Source organism: Crocodylus siamensis, chromosome 2, assembly GCF_052110815.1.
Source record: "Crocodylus siamensis isolate JL-2025a chromosome 2, ASM5211081v1, whole genome shotgun sequence".
Taxonomy (NCBI): Eukaryota; Metazoa; Chordata; order Crocodylia; family Crocodylidae; genus Crocodylus; species Crocodylus siamensis.
The window spans coordinates 281,096,620-281,121,613 of record NC_143396.1 but is presented as its reverse complement, the minus strand read 5'-3'; the positions used below and the strand labels follow the sequence as shown (position 1 = coordinate 281,121,613).

Here is a 24,994-nt window from a genome sequence, read left to right as displayed (position 1 = left end):
GTGAGGCAGTGAAGTTGTTTTTGGTGGAGTCTTTTAATTAGGTTTGGCTGCCAATGTTAACTTTTCACATATGTTTTAGCGACAGCTTCCATACATATCTCTGGATTTGCATCAGAAGGCTACTTTAATTCCAGACTATTTTGGTAATATCTTTTAAAGTTATATCATGCTTCAAGGATGTATTTTTTCTCTCTCTAAAATGGATTGTTGTTTGTTTAAATATTTGAGTCTTATAAAACAAATGCATGTTTTCTGTTTTTAACAGGTGAATGTCTATGTGCTGGGAAAAACTTTTCTTCTGTTGGCCAGAGAGCTCTGCATAAATGCTCCAGCTATAGGTATTTTTCTTTAATAGTTGGCTTTTGGTACTTTGTTATACTTGGTATAGTTTTATGGTTGCTGTTAAAAACCTGAAAAAATTGTATAGTACCATACTGTCTCTGAAAAGGACAGTTTACAATGAAATTCAAGAGAGGTTGTGGTAAAAAAGTTGATAATAAACAGATATAGAGAATTAATCTGGAACACCAAGCTTTAGTTTTGTCATTCACTCCACCTAAGTATGTGTATAGCATAAGCTCTGAGTCTCTGCATTGAGATGAGAGAGCTACATCTATCTCCAAACCTACACAGGCTTACAATATTACAGTTCGTCCAAACAAGGCATAACATTAGTTTAAATTTTGTGAGGCTCGCTTATTGTTCTTTACCTGTAGCAGGTATAAATAACACTTGACATACAGGAAGATTTTATGAAAAATAAGGAAGAGCTTTAGCTTGTTAACTATTTTAAAAAAGTGGAGTGTGGAACAAGATTGTTCCCTGGGTTGTGCAAAAACAACTTTTACTCTCTGCTATATGGTTCTGGCAGTAGCAGTGCACACGCATCGTGTTTCAGGACTTTGACAAATTTGCTTTAATTTAATCCAGTGGAATTCTTGTCAAGTCTAGTTACAAGGATTGGTTCATAAGTGTCTTGTGACTATTACTCTCTCTAGCCTATTACTTCCCCCCTAGCTTCTCCCACTCTCAAAACAATTTAGTCTACATTGTGGGAGTGAGACTACTGCAGAACTAACAAACAGGGCCATTTCAGTCTGCTTGCTCACAGCTAGCTATTACTCTCCCTGAATGTGATGCATCACCAGTCCAAATATTGCATGTGAAATGCAGGCACTGTGTGACAATACCTAGCTATCACACAAGTCACTGGTTCAATTCACTTTAAATAGTTGAAGGGTATTCTTTTTCTGGTTAGAAAAAATTCTGATCTCCCTCTACTATTTTGCATTGCAGTTTCTAAAGCCAGAAGGGGAAGCCATGTATTATACTTTAGGTTTAAGTTACATATTACAAATATGGAGCAGCCAGGAAGTTTCTCTAGAAATGAACAAGGAAGCTTTTTTAGACTAGGACAGATCATACCTCCACCTGTGAGAGAACCCTCTAGTTCTGGGCTGCTGTTTTGTACCCCCCCGCCCCCATGAGTGGGAAGAGGTGGACTAGTTATAGCACGTAGAGATTGGATGAAGGGAATATTTACTAATGGTCATAAGTAGCAGATGCTAGTTAGTGTAGTTGATATATCCTTTAGCTTGCTTAGCAAGAGCAAATAAGTGATAAATAAAGGTATTGCAGATTATATGCCTCAACTGGATGAAAAACAAACACACCTCTAATGCTAACTGTGTAGAGTGTTTGAAGTGCCCCCCCCCCCCATCAGCAATAATTAAAAAAACCTAGCTTGTGTTTGTGGCCTATTTCTCTCTTGAGCTTGTTCTTGAATGGGGGCAGTTTGTATTAATATTTTTATTCTGGTCCTTGGTTGCCATCAAGAGGCTATTTAAATATAAAAATCTAAGCTTTAAAATCCTAGAGCGGAGACCTTGTCCATTCAGGTCTTGCACAAAATTAACAACTAAAACTCAAGAAGGGAAAGCTTTAAATTAAACAGATATCCAAATCTGAGAGAGACCAAATGCAATTTGAACTTGTACAGTTATAAATTAAAGCTGAGATTTTAAGTTTAAACTTAAACTTGGTTTTATACCAAGTTTTAGATATTAGTATACAAAGCTAAGGTTTCAGGTACATTAACTTTAGAAGAGGAAGCAGCAGAATGTTTTCCCCAGTTTGCTCTGCAAGGTAACCAGAAAGATCTCAATGTCTATATGTGTGGTGATATAGTTATGCACTTTGTGGACAAACACAGAAGCAGGTATTCTGTTTACATCATTTTGATAAGTGAACTGTACCAGAAGTATTTTTAAGAAACACAGAAACAAGCCAAAACACATCAGCAGTGATAAAGTACGCAAGTGTTTAGGGCAAGTAAAAATGTTTTTATATTTCACAGATTCATAAACTGCTCTACTTTAGAACATTCTGTCTGAGTCAGCTGCAATCTGCAAGTTAGCTATCATCTATATACAAAATAAATGCACAATACGTGCGGAATTTAACCTCTTTCTGCATACTGCAGTTGTAATAATTAAGTCAATAGCTTATGAATAAATAAAATAAGATTAAATTCAAGAGCATTCCTTCACGTATTTGATAGCCTGATGTAGTATAGGTAAGTAGCGTCACATTCCATACTGCTGTAGAACTCTGTAGTAAAATTAAAAAAAAAAAAATCCCTTAATGTGCATAGCAGTACTGGAATACAATCAAAGTGAAATGCCTCATGCATAGAAAATGAGTTCAGGAATTTGTCCACCTTGTACTCCGGTCCCATTGGTACTGTCTGAGGAGCACTGGAATTGGAATGTCACTTTTCCACACTGTACTTCAGTCATTCCCTCTTGTCCAAAATAACTGAGTTCATTGCCATCAAGAATGGCACTTACGTTGTAAAATGTGTCTTGCTCAATCTGCACAGGGTGCTCGAACCACACTGAGAAAGTATTACTGGATCCATCCGAGGTAAATTTTGTGAGATTTTGAGCAAGAACAACGCCCAAGCGTTTAAGTTCAATTTTGACACTGTATTCAGCTTTGCCACAGCTTGACCCATACAAGCCCAGTCCCGCTATAAATATCCGTTTATCTACAGCAAATTGGATGCTGTCACACCGACCCCTGTACCTCCACTGGTTACTTCGATATGCAGATGATTGAAATCGGTGGCATCTCTGAGGTACAAGTCCTTTTCTTTTTGTCAAGGGAAATTCTAGCTTGGGTTTATTTGCAGCTGTATACCATAAGAATATATTGTGAGTTTCCTCCAAGGTAAGGATGTCAGATTGAGCTGCACCATTGGCAAACTCTTCCAAAGTCATAGTTGGAATCCGCACCAAATACAAGGCTTTTCCTAAAACATTCCTCTTGTTCCTTGGTGTAACTGGTAGCCCTTGTCTCTTGCATTCAGCCTCTGCCCAGTTAAGAACAGCCTCAAAAACTACCACCTCCTTGGTATTCAGCGCTTCCCGGGTTACAATGATCTCTAGCGTTTGCTGATCTATTTCACAGAAGCCTTCCGACTTCAGTGCCATTTCTGCCTGAGCATCAATTACTTCCCAGCAGCGCTGCGTCAGTTCTGGCTCCTCAAAGAGCCTGCTCTGAGACAGAAGAACGCAGGCATTTTTCGCTTCTAAACTCGTCTCCAGGAAATTGACGCAAGCCTTTGCTAGGGCCGGGACGATGTACTTCTTGGCAGCGTACAGCGTAGCCAGCACCGTGTCGGCCTCCAGGTCAATTTCATCGCTGTACATGTACCTAAACACAACAACAGAAATAAGCACGTTGTTTAAAAGCAAGAAGTAGGCTGGGCAAAATTAAGCTACAATCATCCTAAGTGGCATGTAGCAATTTGGCATTCAGCATTTGTCAGCACAGCTCATAAATGATGTATTGCTAGCACATGCGGATTGCTAGGTGCTATTTCAAAGGAGACCTGTCCTTTTACAAGCCACTTCTGATTCTCCCCACGTAAGCTGTAATGACCACTTACTTTAATAGGATTAGAAAGGCGGCAGGTTCCACATCTGGAATATGGATTTCAGATTTGACCTCTGCGAGATCACCGTAAAACATAGCATAGAAGACAGAGCTACCGACTGCCAAAACATACTGTAAAAAGGAGGAGAGAGAGGAGAGACTGTCTTAGTGGCACGTAGCAGCAGCGATTACAAAACACGCGAGCCGGAAGAAGCCACGCTCGGGGAAAAGCTTAAAGAGCTGCAGCTCCACCAGACAGCTTCCCCGAATCAGGCCCGTGTCATTTAAAGACGGACGAGAGCCAGTTTGTTACTCCGATGGGGAAGAAAGTGCCAGTGAGAGACGGAGACACGTGGAAGTCTGCTTCCCGAGCGCGGGGGGAGGAGGAGGAAGGGGAAGCAACTCGCATCAGCCGCACCAACCTTGTGGGCAGGAACTTTCTTGGATGCCCCCGGAGGGCCCACGACGAAGTGCACATCGGCCATGAGCTCGTTATTGAACATCAGCGCGTTCCTGCAAGCGGAGAAGCCGCGTTAGACTCTCGCTGGCCGCGGGCAGCCCCGACCCGCGGCGGGGGCCGGGCCGGCGGCCGGCTGGTGCGGGGGCTGCCCGCCTTACCTCTCGCGCAGGGTGGGGTGGAAGGACTGCCAGTTGGCGCTCTCCAAGTTGTTGTTGTTGAGGTTGTGGGGCGGCGGCGGCGGCGGCGGCTGGGCGCTGTGCTGCAGCTGCAGGCAGGGCTTCTTGGCGCCGGCGGCGGGGGCGGCGGGGTGGTTGCTGTTGGCCAGGTGCGGGCTGTGGCTGTGGGCGCTGGGCGGGTAAAGTTCTGCAGCCATCTTCTTGTGCAGGGCCAGGGGCAGCCGCTCAGCGCATGCCGGCGCCCGCGCGCCCCGCTTGGGCTTCTTCAAGGTCTCTGGAAGCAGAAGAAAGAAAGTCAGGCACTTCATGATCCGGCCGTGCAGGCAGCCACGGCCCCGCGGCATCGGCCCGCCGCGGGCCGCCTCGAGCCCCCCGGCGGGAAGCACCTGGGCGGGCGGCGGGGCAGCCTCAGTCCCTGGAGCCGCCGGGGGCCGCCCCGCGCGCATCGACGACTCCGCCCGCCCGGCCGGCCGTCCTCTGCCCGCGCGGGGAGGGGGGGGGGGGCCGGCAGGACGCTGTCGCCGCCGCCGCCCGCGCCGAGTGCGGGGCTCCCGCCGCCGCCGCCGCCTCTAATAGCCCGAGCGGCCCCGCGCGTCACGGCCGCTTGCGCCAATGGGAGGCGGCGGGGGGGCTCCCCCGGCCCAGACGCGACGTCATTGTGCTCCGCCCCGCGCCGGGCTCCCGGCCCCGCCCGCGCGGCGCGCAGCGGCATCAAGTTTGCGGAGAAGCCGCGGTCGCCGCCTGGCCCGGGCGAGGGCGCCCCGAGCTGCCCGTAGCCCGAGCCGCCCCCTGGCATGAGCCGCCTCCCTGGTGCCAGACCGAGTTTGCGTCCTGCGTCCTGGGCATTTCCCCCTTTCAGCCTCCAGTCGTGGCCCCGCCAGGGCGCGGAGCCGTAAGCCCCGCTCGGCCGTTTGGCGCGACAAAAAAGACGGAGCGGGGCCGGGCGCGAGGGGCGCAGGTTCAAGAGGCGCGCGGCGTACCGCGCCGAGCACTGCCTCGAGCGAGTCCTGCGGACGTGGCCCCGAGGCACAGAGGAGCGAGGGAGCCGCTCCCCTGGCAGAGCCTGTGACCTAGTTAGGTGCATCGCCAGCGTGGCGAGGGCCAGGAGGAGGCCGGCCAGGACGTCCCGGGACTTGCTGGGGCCGCAGGCGGGGAGTGTGTAAAGGCAGAGGTGCGGGGGCCGCAGCCAGGCGTGCCTGCACCGGGGTCTCCCTCTGCTCACAGGTGTTGGGGGGGGTCCCTGACCTGCACCACATACACACCTGCTGTGTGACGGGCCAGCTCGCCCCTTTGGGGATTTGCAGGCTTAAGGCCCACTGTGGAAAACTATAATTCCCCCCTCAAGGGGGGGCGGCTACTGGGAAAGTGGCAACAGATTGCTTGGAGCAAATGAAAAAAAAACGGACGGAAGTGACGGTTAAAGGTTAATAACTCGTGTGCTAAGGGGGGGACACTGAGCACAGCACACCCACTGGTCCTTGAAACTGCTAGGGATCCTCCCAGCCAGAGCCTCCTTCCTGGTAAGAAATACAGTGAGCTTGGCCAGGGCCAGGAGGAGGCTGACCAGGAGGTCCCGGGATTTGGCAGAGCCACGGACAGGGAGCGTGTAAATCAACAGAGGCGGGGAAACGTGCGGAGGAGACGGAGCAGGGGCTGCAGCCTGGTGTGCTCCAGGTGTGCGTGCACCAGGGCCTCCCTCTGCTCACAGAAGGGGCAGGTGTTGGGGGAGTGTGTCAGTCACGCCAGATACACGCCTGCTGTGTGACAGGCATGTTTGTCACCTTGAGGGAGGGATGTGGGCCTAGGCCTCCCTCAGTTGGGGAGACTGCAGAAAATTTGAAAACAGATTGCTGGGAGCAGATAAAAAATCAAAACAGGAACGGGAGTGCTGGTCAAAGGTGCATAACCAGAGTGCCAACGGGAGACACTGAGCAGAGCACACCGTGCCTGGTGGCGCTCGAGTGAATCCAGGGAGCCAGTGGACGCTGCCCAGTGATGTTCTGGCTGGAGATGGGAATGAATGAGGGCAAGGAAAGTGGCCCTGCGGTCCCTGGGGACTCTCCCATCTAGAGCCTCCCTCCTGGTCAGGTATATAGCCAGCTTAGCCGGGCCCAGGAGGAGGTTGACCAGGAGGTCCCGGGACTTGGTGGGGCCACAGACAGGGAGTGCATAAATGAAGAGATGAGGGGAATAGTGTAGCCAGAACCTCAGCAGGAGGAGGTGGTGCAGGGGCAGCAGCCTGGCACACTCCAGATGCGTGCACCAGGGTTTCCCTCTGCACAGAAGGGGCAGGTGTTGGGGGAGAGGGGCATGAAGCATGTCAGATACATGCCTGCTGTGCGACAGGGAACCGGGCAAGGTGGACCTATGATTTGACTAAGTTCATATTGGTTCTTATTATCTTACGTGGCTGCTGCTTTATACGGTGTAACAGGCACATTGCAGGTCAAGCTGAAAGGGCAGCGCTCTTGTTAAAGTGATACGCACTCATTTCTGAGGGCACGTGGGCCCCTTCCTCTCCGTTTGGCTTCTTACATGAGTGCACATAAAATCAGTGCTTTGGCCCTGACTTGGGAGCTCCTCTGTGGAGATGTGCCCTTGCACAACTACGGAGTCTTGCTGGAGTTGGCAGAATCTTTTTGGGAAGGAGGTTGCTTTCTGCCTGTGCGGAGCCATTGGCAAAGTCCAGATGTGTCTGTTTGGGATGAGACAAAGCAATGCAAGACTGTTTCTTGGCCCTTTTTGAAGTGGCTTTCATTCATGGTAGGCGCACTTACAATTTTTATGCTGATAAAATTGCAGTTGCTTGTAGTGGTTTCTCATATGAGTCATTTGCATTTACTAATTTACTAGACTATGATTGTTTTGGTAGTTTAAAATTTTTAATTAATAAATTTCAGCAGAAACTAGTTTATCAAATGATCTCTAGGCGTGAATGCCAGCAGTACATTCAGATAGGCTGCATTGCAAATGTGGGCGAGTTCGGGAAGAGAAGCTCTGAAGAACTAACTAACAAAACCCTCCCATCTGTTATGATCTTGAATTTGACATGCCAAGCGGCCTCAACTCTTATTGAAGTCGGGCCTTTCTGTTTTAACTATGCCAGTGGACTCGAGAAGTTTTTTGAGTCTGTGAGCTCATTAAAGTGATGGGTTTGGTATTAAGGAATAATTTAAAAGGGAAATTTGAAATTTAAAGGACTACAGAAATGAGGTTTCACTTGTGAGAGTTATTTTGTATTGTGGACTTAAGCAGTTTTTTTGTTAATTACAGTTTTTAATAGTCATAATTTTGGAAGACTGTTTAGTCTCAAACTTGTTTTTATTTATTTATTTTTAGTTGAAGAATTTGAAGGTTAATTTCCCTAGCATAGACTTCCAAACAGGAGAATAGTTTTTTGGTAATAACTACTTTGAAGTGCATGAGGAAGATGGGCATTCATTATGTTGGAGGGTATACGAATGGTAACTGGACAACTGTATAGAATAATTCTGTTTCCTTACTAATTGCCATTACAAACATACAGATTTAATATTTTATACAACCTCTTTTTTATGATCATGTTTGCAAATTGATTGCATTTTGTTATTTTAAAATATGTTGGTTAGATATTTATGTATAAAAGTTTTTTGCTTTATAAATAAAACATGCAGTCATTTAAATACTTCCATAAGGCTGGAAATCTGATGCGCATAATTGTACGTCGTGTAATCCTGGTAATTGCAAATGGCAGCAGGATATCCATTGTTAGAATTTAGGAGTAAATGTAACAGGTTTGATTAATGGTAAATCTGTAAGACTGTCTAAATTAATGTTTTCAGCAAAAATCTCATCTTTATCAGTTACAGCCTCCAACAGAGGATCAGCCAAGGAAATTGAGTTGTGGCTAATAGTTAACCATTTACCATACCTCATAGATTTTAGGTCAAGTGATAAAAGGCTGGCAGGAAATGAGAAATTGATACCCCGGAATAAGAGAGTAAACATGTGTAGGGTAAAGCTTTTAAAAGATTCTGTTTGATAAATTAGAAAATGGGTAGGCAAAGCCACCCATGCGGAGAACTTTTCACAGCTCTCTTAGTCTGAAGCTGACAGCACCAGCATCAGAAATGTTCTTATGTATATCAAAGGGCAAATCCTCAGGTGGTACAAATTGTCGTGGCTCTGTTGGCTTCAGTGGAGTCAATGGACTTGTGTTAGCTTTTACCAGCCAAGGATTTATTCCTCAGTGTTTCTCAAGTAATTTGAAATTTTGGAATCAGTGGCATTTTGGACACCAATTGTAGATCTGCCCCAATATGTGTGTGTTACCAGAGTATGAGTCAATGAACATGGAGTTATGCTGTACGAACTGAAGTTAAATTTGGAGATACGGGGAAACTTTTGTGAGAAACCGTTTATTTTAAACGTATTACGTATCTTTCAAAGGTTAACTTATATGTACTTTCACAGACAAGCCATTTTGGCTCATGTTTTTATACAAGTGAACTTTAAATTTTGGATCCAACTCAGTCTGCAGCGATTTTGCAAAAAATTTAACTTTCAGTAAATGCATAGATCTGATGGGACCATTCACACACATAAATAGTCAACATGTGTGGAAGTGTTTTCAGGGTCATGCCCTGCAAGTATATGTAGAATATACTATGGTAGCCTGTAAAGCAAAAATGAATGAATGATTGTCACTGATATTTAAAAAGTTCCTAAAGATTAATCAGATAAGAGGATCTATCCTCAGAAACATTACCATAAAACTGACACGGTATATTGGTTTCTGTACTGATACGTAGCAAATCTGATACGTAGCAAATCAACCATGAAATGCCTATTGTGTACTTGGTCCTGTTTTACATGTTTCAAAAACTGAAGGTCAAACTGAGATGTAATTGTACTTCATTCTATTGCAGATCCTTGTTTATATATTCCTCGTTTTGCACACATGCTAGAATTTGGAGATAAGAACCATGAGGTATCAATGACGGCTCTAAGGTTATTACAGAGGATGAAGAGAGACTGGATGCACACAGGACGTCGACCATCAGGGTTGTGTGGAGCAGGTACCGTATTAAACATTTTATGTAAATTGTGCAGCCTGTAAAGGGATGATAATCTCATTCACTGTTCAGAAGGCTCCAGCCATGAGTTGTATGTGGTGCCATGAGAACATGAGTTTTATCTCTTGAGCAGATTTGTTTTGCTGTTGTAGCTTTGTGCATCTAAGACGTGTACAGAACTGGCAACTTTCTCGTCAGAATCTTTTCCAAAATCCAGCCTTGATACCCATCTGTCCCTGCTGCCAAAACTGTTAGTCAGACCCTCCCCATTTGTTATCTTGATTTACTCTAACCTCTTTTCTGGCAACCACATCACTACCTGTAATCTTTGCAAAATCTCGCTGCTCAGGCATTCTTTCTTGCTTGTTGCTACTCATTCTCTTCCAGAGTCCCTCTGCTGGAATCTTCCACTTCATCAAATTCAAGCTGCTGTTCCCACCTGCCAGGCCATTTGCTAATGTGCTCTGTTCTATTTACCCACTTTGTTTTTTATTGCATACCCCTGCCTGCTCCCTCTGACTTGCAAATGACGCCAGCATTATTTCTCTGTTTTTCTTCTTTTCCCATAATATTTACACCTTTTCTTTTATGCTAGCCATTATACATGAAGTTAAAGGTCTGCTCGTTCCTTGCAGTCTGCCAGGCTAGTGTGATTAAGGCACAGATGGTTTCTGTAGCCAGTGATACCAGGAAGCGATATGGTTACCATCACATTTAGTTGCCTTTAACTCCCCAGCCTGAAGGAGCAGGTACTCATTTACAGCTGGGTCAGTGAGGGCTGCCTTCAGCCTCAAGGCAGAATAAGACTCCCAAGTCTGGAACCACAATAAGGTGCCTTATCCAGTCTGCCAGTACATCCCTCGTTATATGTGAAATAACTTCTCTGGACTAACCCATAAAGATCCTACTCCATCATCTTGAAACCCTCTTTTCCAAACCTGCCTTTTCTCTAATGCTTACAGAAAATGCTTACACCTGTTTAAGGAGGCCTAGGTTGAGAGGTAGTCAGGGACAGTTGGTTGGGTCACCATAACAAGAGGGTTGTATGGTCACAGCCATTATCTTTGGGCTTCACTGTATTTTAAAGTTTTTTATGCAGAGATATGTAAAATAATTTTAAAAAACCTTTTCAGAGATGCAGTGTACAGAGGAAGCTTATGTGACCCTCACCATCATCTTGCAACCTTCAACCTCTGTTACTGTTTGTGATGCTTCACATTTGCATCTTGTTTCAAATGTGAGCATAAAGTCTTGAGAAGAGGGATCATATCTTGCTCTGATTTGGTACATCAGCTAGGCTGCTGGCAGCCTGTAAAGCAGTCACACAGTGGGGTCCAAGGAGTTTTATGCCCCATCCCCACAGTCAAGTCACCTGCCATGCACTCCTGGCATGGAAGGCTGTGTGATTTTTTTTTTTTTTTGGGGGGGTGGGAATGGGGCATCAAATGGCCTAGATCCCTATTGTGTGATAGCTGGCTGTTAGGGCTGCCCAGTGCTGATCTTAAGATCAGCTGTTTGGAACCAGGATGCAGCTGCTGTCTGGCCAGTCCCTGTGATCGAATAGGGGACAGCCCCCAGTCCCAAATGGAGACCAGAGGCATCCCCTTGCCTGGCTTCCAATAACCCAGCATTTTAAAGAGCCTTGACCTGCCACTCTCTCAAGGGTGGCAGGGCAAGGCAGCAAACCTGCTGGGTCATAGGGAGTTTCAGGGCTCTGCCCAGTTTCGTACCCTGCTGCCTCATACTCATGCTAATGCTTAAATGATTATTGGCACAGGGATGGAGCAGCCCAGAGTCTGGAACATGTCACACATTCAGTTTGATACCATACAAACCAGCCCTAAATATTGAGGCTGGCTTGCCATTTTATGGTGCCATAAATTGACTCAGCGTGTGTCCTGTTGCATAGTCGTAGCAACTCTTATGTGGCACGTTAATTGTGCCATATGTGTAACATCTGCCAGGGCCTTTAGATTCAGAAACCTAGGTACTAACTTTTGGGCATTGCCAAAATCCCTACAACAGTAACAATAGCAGCAGCATCTGTTACTGGTATTGACCACTAGCTAGGTAGAATCTGGCTTGCGGAAAAGGCAGTAGGAGATCGTTACTAAAATCATGATGATTTTTTAATGTGTGAACAGTCAAATACTCTCATGCTGTATTTGAGTAGCTCACCATGGTTGCCAAATGCAGCAAAAACATAGAATTTTACAGAACACAGTTTGCAATCAGCTTAATGTTATTGGACTGAAAGCAAAGTTTGTAAATTCAACTTAATCACCTGTATTCAAGTTTGCAGCTGAGCATTAGCATTTGTTATTCTTTAGCTGAAGATGAGAACAAAGACAGAGAGTGTACTCGTGTGACTCAAAATTTTCTTCTTTACTTCCATATCTTATTTTTGACATTGCCTTTCCTTTTTGTCCTCTAGCTCTTCTAGTGGCAGCAAGAATGCATGATTTCCGACGTACTGTTAAGGAGGTCATCAGAGTGGTCAAGGTTTGTGAATCTACGTTACGGAAAAGGTCAGTGGAATATTATTGGTTGGATCTTTCACTTAAGGTACTGGAAAGGGGTAAGTTCAGGTCTGTGTGCATGCGAGAGGAATGGATTATTTAAGAATCATGAAAGTAAAACTTTGTTTGTAGGTCACCCTTGGATTAAGGATCATAGAATCACGAGGTTGGAAAGGACATAAAGTTCAACGCTCTTCACAGATACAGGATTTGTTGTTCTTAAACCATCCCAGATAGACTGGGGTTAGAAGGATCCAGAAAGGTCATCTACTCCAACCCCTTACAGGCTTGGGGGTCTGTGTGCATGGACTTGTACTGCCCTTGAAAGGCTCAAATAGTTGTTATCAGAATCTCAGGCCGCCTGTTTTTTTCTGGAGACGCTAGTTTATAAAAAAAATAATTTGGGGATTTTTGTATAAATATAAATAATTGGAAACCCACGTATTAAAAGAAGAAAATACATCAAAGGCAAGTTAATAATTGCTCTCACTTTTTATTAAGTGGCAATAAAATCATCCAGTTTTCTTCATGTTTGGTTTAAAGAGCTGTAACAGTCTTTTTCTTGGGTTCGCTAAAAAGAGATCTAGTTTCACAATATTCCATTCAGTGTTTTCCTACCAGGGAATCTTTTCTGTTACCAGTTTTTCCCAAACTTTGTTAAACCAAGATGATAACTTTGAAGAATTTTTTTCCAATCAGCAGAAGAGTATCTAGCTATACCTAATACTTTGATGTTGATTTTTAGCTTCAGATATTGTTTGTTTTTTGATTGTGCAAAGTCTGTGCGCTAGAGGGTCTACCATTTGCAAATTGGGGATAATAATACTTCCTTCCCTGGCAGGGATGTTAAGACAGAAATTCATTAATGCTTGGTATGTTCAGATAATATAGTAGCAGAGATGTATCAGTACTAATATAACTTTACTCAGTGGGCATATTCTTTCATATACATTTTATAATTCATGATTTCTGCACTTCATAACACGCTTTCTGGCTAATGAACTGAAGTGTTCATTTTTATTAAGAGTAATAATAAGAATAGCGTATTACAGTTGGAAGTAAAAATTTAATTTGGGCATTGTTTTAAGCGAAGAAATCGTACAGCAAAATTCATGCTTTGAAATATTTACTCAAGTCCTAGCCATCAGCTAACATGACAGCGTTATTTACTTTGACAAGGTGAAAGTGACAGCTGAATTATTTTCAGGGAGCTGTAATTGCAACTGTATTTATCATGAATCTATAAAACATGATTGATGTTTTTCAAATAAGAGCACATTATATAGTATTTAACTAAGGCAAATTAAAAAAAAACAACACCCTATGAATAAGTGTTTTACGTAGCCAATGTATTTTTCTTTCCTTTCAAGAATTAGACTCTTGAAATGTCATTAAGTAGAAGTTGTCTAAATTAATAAGTACTTGTTTCACATGCTTAAGAATCTCTTTGCTTCTCAGTGCAAAATGCAGTTTTATTTATTTTTAATTATTGCTCTTTCTGTGCTGTGTTATCTTAAGAGTAGTTAATGCTTTGTGCAGATGGAAGTGGAGTTTGGTGAAAGCATTAATGGACAAAGTTAAAGTTTTATTTGGAGTGCTGACCACTTCTTTCTGAAAATTCTTAACTTAAACAATAATTATAGCTCAAGACCATTTTAATAATCCTGGTGCTCCTGGGCCTCCCAGTTATTCCTTACTCTTTGATTTTTCTACTTTCTGCTAGCTTGTTAAGGTGCTGTTAAAGAGCAGGGGAAAATGTAGGCCTCATTTGCCCTTGTTGTGTGACACGTTCGTTGGTAGAAACTCAACCTTGAAGGGTCGGATCAGGACAATTTATTCTTTGCACCCCTGTACGATGGATGGGATTCTGCTGTTCCAAAAATGGGAAATGATGTGTGGTGGATGTGGTTTTGTCTCAGTACTGAGGTGGATACCCATTGTAGTATGCTTTGGACAGCTTTATTCCATATGGAGCCCTTGCTACAGGGGATAACTGTCCTTCCTGAGAGATTATTCCAAATTCTTTGTAGCACAACTACAGTAAGAGTGGAGGCAGGGCCAGTTGACATTCTCACCTAAAGTACTTGACTTTTCAGCCTATAATGTGCCAGTGCTACCCATGAGAAAGGGGTTCGCAGTAAGAGGCTCAAAGTATGTGACTGATGTAGTATAATGCCTAGTCATTCAGCTTTCAAGCTGGTGAAATGGTTACCTTATGATAAAAGAAAACATTTTCTGCAAGGCAGAAGCAACCAGATAAGGGTTACATGCCCAACTGCATTAAAACGAAGGATTCCTAATGGCTTTTAACTTGCATGCTTTGTTTAAAAAATGTTTTTGTCTTTCAGCAGGTATCTCAGTAAAAAGCCTTAATAATCACTTCACAAGGCCTTATCGTTTTGTAACTCGAGGCACACAATTAAAATATACAACTTTACCCCAGTTGTTGAATCAAAATCTATTAAATATTTATAAGTGCACTGAAAATTCCTTCTATCTCATTTCCAGTCTAATTGGAACAATACTGGATTACACATCATTTCCTACATTCAAAACACTGCACAGATATTAACTAATTAGTCAGGCTTTTAATTCCTGTATGCCAATTGTGTCAATACCTGCAAATAGCTTTTAATGTATATCCAATATATTTGTTTAAGTTTATCCCTTCAATTTTAATCTTGTTATATAGTTTACCCTGTTTTGATTATTGCCTTTTTCTTGTATTCCCTTATTCATATGGCATATAGTGAAATATTAGATTGTCATCTGTAAAGACTTTTTTTTTGGGAGGGGGTCTGTGTTGGTACAGTATCTAGAACAATCAAACCCTTTTCCTTGTTTTCAGAGCATAGGCCCTTCCTAATAGAAATAGATGAATAATCTTATTTTTATTTGGCAGTTTTGAAGTTTTGCTTAGTCTTTGAGCTTTACGTATACATTGAGCCAGTTTTTATGATACAGAATCTTTCTTTTTTAATTCATAAAATACTGTTTACAGTAGTGAAGCTTTGCTTAGAGTGAATTGGAATGAAAGAGCAGAATTACTTTAAAGTCATTTGCAGTGGAAAAAGGCAGTTCTAGCTAAAGCAAACCTTGTGTTTTCAGCAGATTTTTTTTTTTTGGGCAAAGAATAAAAAAGGCCTCATTATTGGAAAAAAAAAAGTGACATTGTTATCAGTCTGGGTGAAATTACTGGAGGTATTTTGATAAATTGGCTCCTGCGCTTACCTTAGAGGTGCCCAGCTGGTGCTAGCCATTGCCTTTCTGGGAAAAGAAAAGGTCTGTGCATACTTTGTATAAAATGCTGTGCATTGCAACCTCTCTTATTGTCAGTGCAGCAGTGCATAGCTCACGTAAACTTCAAGTGCAAATGTGCAGCTTACTCTGGGTAGCTTTCTCTGCAACCAGAAGGAGAAAAAGAAGAACAGTTTGATATGTAAAAGCTGAACTGGGGCAGGAGGGGATGAGAAATGTGTGCATAGGTGGGAGGAGGTGATCATGAGATTAGAAGATCCATGGTATTGAAAGATGTATTGAGGTCAAGGAGAATGAAGGAGAAGGCATTAACTACATTAAGGTTTTTTTGTGCTGAGAGCGGAGAAAATTCCTCACTAAAAATGTGTGAAAGGTAATTGGAGAACTAAGAGAGCTATTTTCTCAAGCTCTGTCAGAAATGGGAGGTTAGAGCATGTGCAATAGTGTGTCAGAGTCCACCGAGGGAGTTTGATGAAGGTGTTGAATGGATTTTCCCTTTTAGAAAACTGGAAAGGTTACCAGAAGAAAAGGAGTTAGTGCTAACGCACATCCTTACCTGATGTTTGTGAAATACTGTGGTACTGACAATTGCTTTGCTAAATTAAGATGTTCACCTGGGAAATTTTGAATGTCCCCAAAGTGTATACATAAAATGATCTCAGATTGGCTTATAAAGGCTTCTAAAAGTCTTGCCAGTACCCAAGACTAAGGCCCAGCATGTGTATCCTCGTGCCACTCTGTACCTTATATTGTCAGGGTGTCTGTTTTGTTTTTTCTGAGAAGAGTTGCTGCTTTTCATGGCTCCCTTTTTGTAGGCAACATTACATTTTATAGATCCTACTTTCTACAAGGTTATAACAAATTTTTAGAATACGTCAAATCTGTTATGTTACACATTGTTAAGCAGTTACCAGAATAGCACTTTGTGTTTGCTGTCTATTATTTTCTTTTAGAAATTGTGATTTTCAAAGCTAACTTGGACTCTGATTCTGCAGCGGGTTCCCTACATGCTTGTTTTTCTGCTTCCAAGTTGTTCTTTCCGTAGGTTAGGATTGTTTGGTGGTGCGTAGGGTGGCCATCATAGAGGACACTTGGGTTTTCTGCTACTCTGTTCTCTATTGATCTGAAACCCAACGCCTTTATGTCCTGTATTTTTCTCTTCAAGAAAAGGCCTCCAGTTTCATATCAGTAGAGAACAGAGGACAACCGGACTGTCCTCTATGACGGCCACCCTAGTGGTGTGCGTATATGTGATACACTTACATTGTGATGCACATACTTTCAAGAAATCATTTCTCTGTTTACTACTACTACTACAGCTACCAGTGGGACAGCCATCATTAACAAAACAATATTTTGAAGGTGCTACACATATTTTGGAACTTACCTGAAGTATAAGAGAAGACTTAAAAAAAAGTGTTGGAGCTTGACACTGAAAAAGTTTAAGAATGCAAAAGATAACTTGTGAAGTCTGTGTGAATTGTGAAGTGAAGTGCACAAATTTAACTATGGGCACAACTTCTTCCAGGTTGAGGGCTTTTCAAGTTCATGATGAACACTGTATAAATTTAAATCTCCTTTATGTTATAAACAAACTATGATAGCACCTACCTCTTTTATAGCACTTTTAATTTAATCTGTACCTGCATATACCTTCTGAGGTGCTAATTCCTTAATTCTAACACTTGCTGATATTTTCACAAATGCTTACTTGAAAAATATGCATTTGACATATACCATCATGATTGCCTTACATCAGTGTGTGGTCTTTAGGAGACTGTAGGCATTTATCTACATAAATCATAAAACGTATTGTATTTTAATAAAATTTAATAGTGTGTAACCATTTCTTACAGATACTGTATATTAAATGTCACAAAAGGTGTGTATGCATTATGCTTATATGCATGTATAACATAGTTACTTTTAAAAAATTGAAGCTAAAATTGACTTTGGCAAACACCATGGTACTCATGTGTACTTAACCTATTGTATTGCCTATGTGGCAACATGAAGCCTGAATCTGTCTCAGATTAATGAAAGCAAAGTAGGTCAACAACACTGAGGTAATACTGAATAACAAATGTTGGGGCAGATATATAAATACTCTGGTGCTTAACTAAGAGACAAATTAGTTGACTGCCTCTTTAGATTCTACAGATACCCGAGTTGTCACGTCAGTCAATCTGCTGCTCAAAATATTAGTAATTACTCTCTCAATGAAGATTAGCTAGATGTGAGAGATTATTATTTAGCATTTTAATTAGTGGGTGAAATATTAATTTAACAAAGAAACCGTACAGATGTTAATTATACAGCTGTGTATGCTGAACACTTTATATCGCCATAGTTTTTCTTGTATTTTGGATATACCAGTTTAAACTCTCAGGATCCAGCATAACTGTTCTTTTTTGTATGTTGTTCATGACAAATAAGAATAGATGACATAAAAACAAGACATTAAAAGAGCATATCCGGTTCACTTTTTCTTTCTTTAATATTTCCCTCTAAGACTAGACTCTCCTTGCCTTTCTGCCCAGGGTGCCAGTGTGTGCATCTTCCACACTCCATTCCTCAGGACTAGATTTTGGGAGTGTGGGTCCAGGCAGCTAAGCAGATGGTATCTGTATTGCTTGCTGGAAGTGTCTCTAATTCCCTTTCCTCCATTTCTACCTCTCTCCAGTCTTTCCTGGAGGTTTCAACTGAACATCCCCTATTCAGGAAGGTAAGGGAAGAGTCTCCTTCAGTAGGGCGCAGACGCCAACACTCTGTCCATGCTTTACACATATGCTTTCCTGGACTCCAGAAGTATTTGTGAGCTGGGCTTTAATTTACCTTAAACTTGCAAGAGCTTTAAAGTGTTTCAGTGCACCCCAAAATTCAAAGTTTCTGAGTGAGCATTAAAACTGAAGTCCGAAGTGAACAGCATGTAGCCATGCCCATTCTTAGCAGTGGATTGGGCCAGGGAAGCCTCACTGGAAAGTGTGCGTGACCGAAACCTTCCAGTGCCCATAACTTCAAAATGGCTGTCTTGCAGTCCTTCAAACTTCATCTATTTCGTAGACTCCAGCAGGACCCACAACTTGCATCTGAGCAAAATCTGTCTCTTGCTGAGTGAATAAAATTTCTTGTCTGAACATAATGGGAAAGGGTATTTTTATAGACAGGCAGATTGAACAAAAACAGTAGAACAGATTTTGCTGAATCATTTCCAGAAAGATTGCCTGTGGGGTGAGACCAAGTTCTGAAAAAAATTGGCCCTAGAGGAATTTGCTTGAGTGAGTTTGTGAGAAATGACAGTGGGAGGGACGGTACTAGAAGTTGCATTTCAGCCTTAACTGCAGTGGTTGCTACTGCTGCTACTATAAATAGAACCTTGTTGTATGCCAAATTTCAATTTTTAGAGCCCTTTTTGAATGTGTGCCAAGCCAAACAGTAACTTAATTTGTATGCCTACTTATTTTCCTTCCCTTCCTAAACGAAAAATTTACCACTCTTTTTAGATTAAAAAAGTGCAGAATGAACTGAGATATAGTTTTATTTGGAACTTCAGCCTGTAGCTATTTTTTTTATGATGGAGTTTCATATTCCCCTGAAGTGAACATGCTATAATTAAGGTTGTGTCAGGATTTCTTAACTGCCAAATGAATATTGCCTTGTATGTTTTGCATCCTAGACTGCTGCATTTAGCAGTTTGTGGTCTTGATGGCACATATAAATGCTGACTAAAATCAAGAGAAAGTTTCAGATGTGTAGACAGGATGTAGCCGTGTGAAACAACTGGACCAGAGGTGCCAGACTCATCTGGCTGGATTGGGACTGGAGCCAGCATGAGGAGCCAGTTGAGTGGGGTGCTGCATTCAGTACATGCCCTATGCCAGCTCCTTGCACCATGTACAAAGCAAGCCCTGGAGTGGTGTACCGCATATGTGTACTGCATGTGGTGTGTGGGGCTGGCCTGGCCATGTGTGCTACACATGGCACAGGTGACCTGCACAGGGCATATGTTGCATGTGGCACCCCTGCCAGACTGGCCCTGTACACTGGCTGTGGGCTGGCCCTTGAGCCAGTGCTCAGGGCTGTGCTGGTGTGGGCACTGTATACAGTAGGCACCCTGGATCAACTCTTTGTGATGTGTGCAGTGCTGGGTCCAGGCTGTGTGTCAGTTGCCCCATCTGGTTCAGCAGGGGTCCAATGTTGCCCTTGCTTTTTCTCCAGCTCCCCACATATCTGAAAAAGGACTTTTTATTGTCCTTAATGCTCAAAGCTAGTTGGAGTTCAGTTGCAGCCTTGGCTTATCCTGGTTTGCTCCCTGCAGGACCGGACCAGTGCAGAATAATCCTCCTTGGAGGTGAATCCCATCCTCCATCCTTTGTAGGCCTTTCTTTGTAGCCATATGAGGTCTGCTAGGTCCCTAGAGAGCCAGGAGGGCTGCTGTGCCCTCTTGCTGCCTTTCCTCCAAGATGGAATAGACTTAGCTTGTGCATTGAGGATCGCTTCCTTGAGAAGCAACCACTCTTCTTGAACTCCCATCTCCCTGGGGTCATCGTCCCTAAGGGCCTGACCGACAAGCCTCTTGAGCTTGTCAAAGTCGGCTTTTCTGAAGTGAAGGACTTCTGTGTTGCTGACTGACTTGCCAGCTTTACGGCGAATAGTGAAGGTGATCAGCTCGTGGTCGCCGTCACCCAGCTTCCTGTCGATCACTAGGTAGCCAATTAGGTCATCCTCAGTAGCCAGTACCAGGTCGAGCAGCGCTTTGCCTCTTGTTGGCCCATAGACTTCTTGAGTCAGGTAGAGGTCATCCACACACGAGTGGCTTTTGCGACCCTTCGGATTTTGCTGAGTGATCCTCCCATGAGATGTCTGATCACTGAGTCCGACCCCCTGCCGTGGCAGGAAGAGTACTGGGGTCAAACAACCCCAGCAAGGTGTACACCCAGCAAGGTGTACATTTAGCCTCCTCTTAAAGACCCCCAGGGTAGGAGCCAGCACCACTTCTCTTGGAAGTTGGTTCCAGATCCTAGCCACCCTGACCATGAAGTAGCGCCTCCTGATATCTAGCCTAAATCTACCCTCTGCCAGCTTGTGACCGTTATTCCTGGTCACTCCTAGTAGTGCACGGGGGAACAGGGACTCCTCCAGTGCCTGCTGATCCCCTCTGACTAGTTTGTAACGGGCCACTAGATCTCCCCTCAGCCTTCTCTTGTGGAAGCTGAACAGGTTCAGGTCCCCTAGCCTCTCTTCGTAGGGTCTGCCCTGCTGCCCCCTGACCATGCGAGTAGCCCTCCTCTGGACCCTCTTCATGTTGTCTACATCCCTCTTGAAGTGCAGCCCCGAAGCAGACCCAGTACTCCAGCTGTGGCCTGACCAGTGCCACATAGAGGGGGAGGATCACCTCCTTGGACCTGCTCGAGATGCATCTGTGGATGCATGACAAGGTACGGTTGGCCTTCCTGACTGCATCCCCACACTGCCGGCCCATGTTCATCTTGGCATCAGTGATAACTCCAAGATCCTTTTTGGCCTCTGCGCTGACAAGAAGGGAGTTCCCCAGCCTGTAGGTATGGTGCTGGTTCTTCCTCCCCAGGTGCAGCACCTTGCACTTGTTGGTGTTGAATCCCATCCTGTTCTCATCCACCCACCCCTGTAACCTGTCTAGGTCCTATTGTAGCCTATTCCTTCCGTCTAGCATGCCCACATCCCCCCACATCTTAGTGTCATCAGCAAATTTGAACAGGGTGCTTTTTACCCCCTCGTCCAAGTCACTGATGAAGATGTTGAACAGTGTGGGCCCGAGGACCGAGCCTTGTGGGACCCCACTGCCCACACCCCTCCAGGTCAAAAATGACCCTCCACTACTACTCTCTGGGTGTGGCCCTCCAGCCAGTTGGCGACCCAGTTGACTGTGTGGGTGTCGACACCACAGTCCCCCAGTTTCTAAATGAGAACGGGGTGAGAGACAGTGTCGAAGGCCTTCTGAAAGTCCAGGAAGACCATGTCCACTGTATTAGAAGTAAGTATTAGAAGACTACTTACAAATTCTCCCTTAGCCCTCTCTTCTCCAGACTAAATAATGTTAGTTCTTTCAGCCTTTCCTCGGCCATGCCTACTTGTGTGTGTTACTGTGGAGTAGACTAATTTGCTGCTGAGTAAAATGTCATTATCTACACATGTGACGCCATTAGGCCACAGTAAACTAATTTGTGCTGCAGTAAGATAGTATTTTTCCCTGACAGTACTATCTTATGGCAGAGTAATTTACTGTGATTAAACACATATGTTGACACTGACCATGGGCTTAAATTGTACCCGGTCAGCCGAGTCATCTGGGGGCCAGCCTCCTACTGGTGCCTAACCACGCGGCTCTACATGTGTACAGCATCCTCACGCCCCAGCCAGCTCCGGCAGTGCCCAGTGCCGCCACCTGGAACCTGTGGCAGAGCAGGGCAGGAGTGACCCTGGCATAAACTGCTCTACCCTGGCTCAAATTGCTGCTGTCCCAGGCACATGTGTAGATGCTGTGCCCGGGAATAATTTACTTTGGCTCAAACCACTCTAGAATTTATTGCTTTGCATTAATTGCATGTGTAGATATACTCCTTGTAGTCTTAATCTCCAGAGTGTCTGCAACTCTACCTCATTTGGTGTTATTCCCAAATTCGCTAAGTACTCACTCAGTCCCATTGTTCAGATCATTAATGAAGATGTTAAACAGTACTAAAGCCAGGCCAGACGCTCTTAAGACCTCCTCTTAACTAGATGTCGAGCCCAGTAACTATGGGTAATGTGCCTGCTATATAAAACTGCTGCTCTGAAAGTTGCTTTATTACCCCCAGAGTGACTTTGCTGGTAAGCTGCAGGTTCATAAGATCATTGGAAAGCAGGCCTGAAAGGGAGCTCACAGAGTCATCTAGTCCAGCTCCCTGCTTAAGGCAGTATTGCCCCTGGCTAAACCATCCCAGCCAAATGTCTGTCCAAGCTGCTTTTGAAAATTTCCTAGGATAGAGATTCCACACTTTCTCTAGGTAACTTTCCTCACAGTCAGAAAGTTCCTTCTAATCTCCAGCCTAAATTTCTTCTTCTGCATCTTGAGTCCATTGCTTCTAGTCCTGTTCCCTACAGTTGCAGAGAAAAATTTACCTCCGTACCCCCTCTAGGTATTTGAAGATTGTTATCAAATACCCCCTCTTTTCTCTCCAGATTAAATCACTCTAGTTCTTTCTTCCTTTCCTCATAAGTCATGTTTTCAATGATTCTAATAATTTTTGTTGCTCTCATCTTCACTCTTTCCAATCTATCGTCGGATTGGAAGTGTGGGACCCAACACTGGACACAGTACTCCAGGCGAGGCCTCACCGGTGCTGACTAGAGTGGAAGAATCACTTCCCTTGATTTGCAAGTGACACAAGTTCTAGAACAACTTGGAAGTCCGGAGCCTTTTGTTGTTACTTTACATCAGGGACCATGTCCATCTTTATAAAGTATTTAGACCAACGGGGCTCTGTTTCTGATTACAGCCTCTCAGCATTAGTACCAATGAAATATTTAATGCATGAATTTGTCCAGTTAGGATGCAAAAGGGAATTTGCCTCATTGGGAGAAACGTAGGTCCTCTGTTTTTCTGCCTGCGGATCTTTCAGGACAATGGGTGACATGGGAATTTCCAAGGTTTCTTCGGTTCAGAGACACGTCCTGGAAATTGTGCCAGAGCAAGTAGGACTGATGTGGTCCTGGGGTTGAGGTTGCCAGTCAGCTGCTTAGTTGTTGCTGCCCTGGGACTGAATCAGAAAGTCAACAGGCACCTGGGGAATCCCGAACAGGGGAACTGGGGCAGTCTGGGGCTTTAGGACCCTCATCTTGCATGCCCTGAGAATGGGGATTCCTGGGCTGTGCAGGTTTGGGCCCCTGAAGCCCCAGGAAGGGTATAACTGGTATAACTGGAGAGTGCAGGCAGCTTCTGGCTAACTGTGCTCTCCCACCATAAACTTAACAGGCGTCTGCCACAATAAAGCAGCACAAAGCGATACCACCTGTGTCATGGCCACAAATTCGGCCATTTATGGCACGGCCAGGGGCATGGACATCTGCTCGGTCTTTGTGTCGCCATGAAGATTTCATGGTGGCACAAAAGTGACATCTATTCCACCCGTGCTTTCAGAGCTGGCTGCTGCTGCTACCTGGCAGGCACTTGTCGCTTTCATTCTCACCCCTTGCCAGGAGCCTTCCTTTCAGTTTTCCTGCAGATAATTTAGATTTTTGTGAAAAGGGCATTTTCTGTCAGAAACTCATTCTGACAAGTTTTCCAAACAGCTGTGTTTAACATTTCCCTCTGAGTTTCTCCAGCTGTAAAACTGAATGCAATAATTCTTAGCCACCCTTATAAAATGCCCACGTTAATGGATGAAAATGCTGCTGATTAAGTTTATTTTCTTTTGAAAGATTCTGTCGATTTTCACAGAGATTCCCTGTACTAAAAATGGAGAAAACTTGTGGAGCCAGTTATAGCTCTCATATTGGGAGAGCTTTTAAATTACAATCGCTGAATACATGCTAATTATATTATTACTTTTTCTTACATACAATTGTAAGTATTCACATATGCCATGTATACAGTGTACAAAAGATCCCTTTACTCAGCTGTAGTTTGTCCTTGGCATGGGATTTTTTTAGATCTTTTTCCCCCTCCAGAACCTGTTGAATGATGTTATTTTGAATCTTGCTTAGATGCATTAAGCATACGTTTAAATTAGTTCCTAGGCTGTATTGACAAATACATATCTTATTTTTGGCAACTGGGTACATTTCTGTTTGTTGATCATGAAAGCAAGATTGATCATGCTGATTTGAGTCGGTCAGGAACCGCCTATGTTTCTTAGCAGTGTTTTTACCAGTCTGTCACAGAACTGACCCACAGAGGTGGACCAGAATCTTGGCGAAAGCTTGTGTTTCCTTACAGACTGTACCGTATGAATAGGTAATGTTGCAGCGTGAATAAATATTTATTTAGGAGTAAATGTGACCATTTGAAACCATTTCATTTGTGATTTAATCCGCACTTGAGCCCAGGTCTCTAAAGGTGTGTTTATTCTTTAAGTTAACATTTTGCCAAGTTTTGTAAAGTGTATATATATTTATTTAAAATAATGTTCTAAAAGAGATGGTAAAATACTGTGCATTTTGATTTTGTGTGTGGTGTTAGGCTCACGGAATTTGAAGATACCCCAACAAGTCAGCTCACGATAGATGAATTTATGAAGATTGATTTGGAAGGGGAATGTGATCCTCCTTCGTTTACAGCTGGTCAAAGAAAACTAAAGATGCAGCAGGTGACGTCTGATCTCTCTTTGGTATTTGGATCTCTGCAGTTCAGTCTTTCTCCTCCCCTCCACTTGAACTGAATAGAGTTAGTTCATGGCTGTCCAGCTGTACCTTTTTCTACTAGAAGCTTCTCATAGGGAGGGTGGGAGTAACAGCTATGGTGCCCTGGCCAAAAATGATTTTATTCTTTACTACCTAGAGACAGTCGAATCCAAAGTGCAGTGAGGTTGTATCCACAAGATTTTCACTCACTCTTGTCAAACAGGGAGA

The 24,994-nt window shown here is 43.8% G+C and overlaps 2 protein-coding genes across 8 annotated transcripts in view; one reads left to right on the top strand and one right to left on the bottom strand.

The window, feature by feature from the left end:
* BRF1 (BRF1 general transcription factor IIIB subunit) overlaps positions 1–24,994 on the top strand; it is a 248,210-nt gene that overhangs the window by 108,674 nt on the left and 114,542 nt on the right. For 4 of the 6 annotated variants that reach the window (XR_016440380.1, XM_090034172.1, XM_090034177.1 and 1 more), the window contains 4 exons: positions 266–338; positions 9,483–9,632; positions 12,064–12,157; positions 24,606–24,732. Coding sequence is in view for 5 of the 6 variants with exons in the window: in XM_090034172.1 (XP_089890298.1) it covers positions 266–338; positions 9,483–9,632; positions 12,064–12,157; positions 24,606–24,732 (444 nt within the window). In the remaining variant the exon portion in view is untranslated. Of the gene's footprint in view, positions 1–265; positions 339–5,390; positions 7,339–9,482; positions 9,633–12,063; positions 12,158–24,605; positions 24,733–24,994 lie in introns of those variants that run through there. The other 2 variants (XM_090034176.1, XM_090034173.1) reach the window with 2 other exon arrangements.
* Positions 362–5,124, bottom strand: BTBD6 (BTB domain containing 6). Of its 2 annotated transcripts, XM_090034179.1 has the most exons (5): positions 4,962–5,121; positions 4,558–4,849; positions 4,362–4,452; positions 3,953–4,071; positions 362–3,717 (listed from the first exon to the last, which is right to left on the bottom strand). In XM_090034179.1, exons 2-5 carry the CDS (start codon positions 4,770–4,772, stop codon positions 2,685–2,687), a joined length of 1,458 nt encoding a protein of 485 aa, XP_089890305.1. In that variant the 5' UTR covers positions 4,773–4,849; positions 4,962–5,121; the 3' UTR covers positions 362–2,684. The 2 variants fall into 2 exon arrangements, with proteins under 2 accessions (XP_089890305.1, XP_089890304.1); XM_090034178.1 differs by having other exon boundaries at positions 4,558–5,124.

What these genes read in the sequence shown, in the direction of transcription:
- BTBD6 (XM_090034178.1), bottom strand. Translation starts at nt 5,021, where the DNA reads ATGCGCGCGGGGCGGCCCCCGGCGGCTCCAGGGACTGAGGCTGCCCCG. An exon ending in AGAAAGTTCCTGCCCACAAG is followed by an intron (nt 4,072 to 4,361) that starts GTTGGTGCGGCT and finishes TCCTTTTTACAG; the next exon opens with TATGTTTTGGCAGTCGGTAG. An exon ending in GCCTTTCTAATCCTATTAAA is followed by an intron (nt 3,718 to 3,952) that starts GTAAGTGGTCAT and finishes TGTTGTGTTTAG; the next exon opens with GTACATGTACAGCGATGAAA.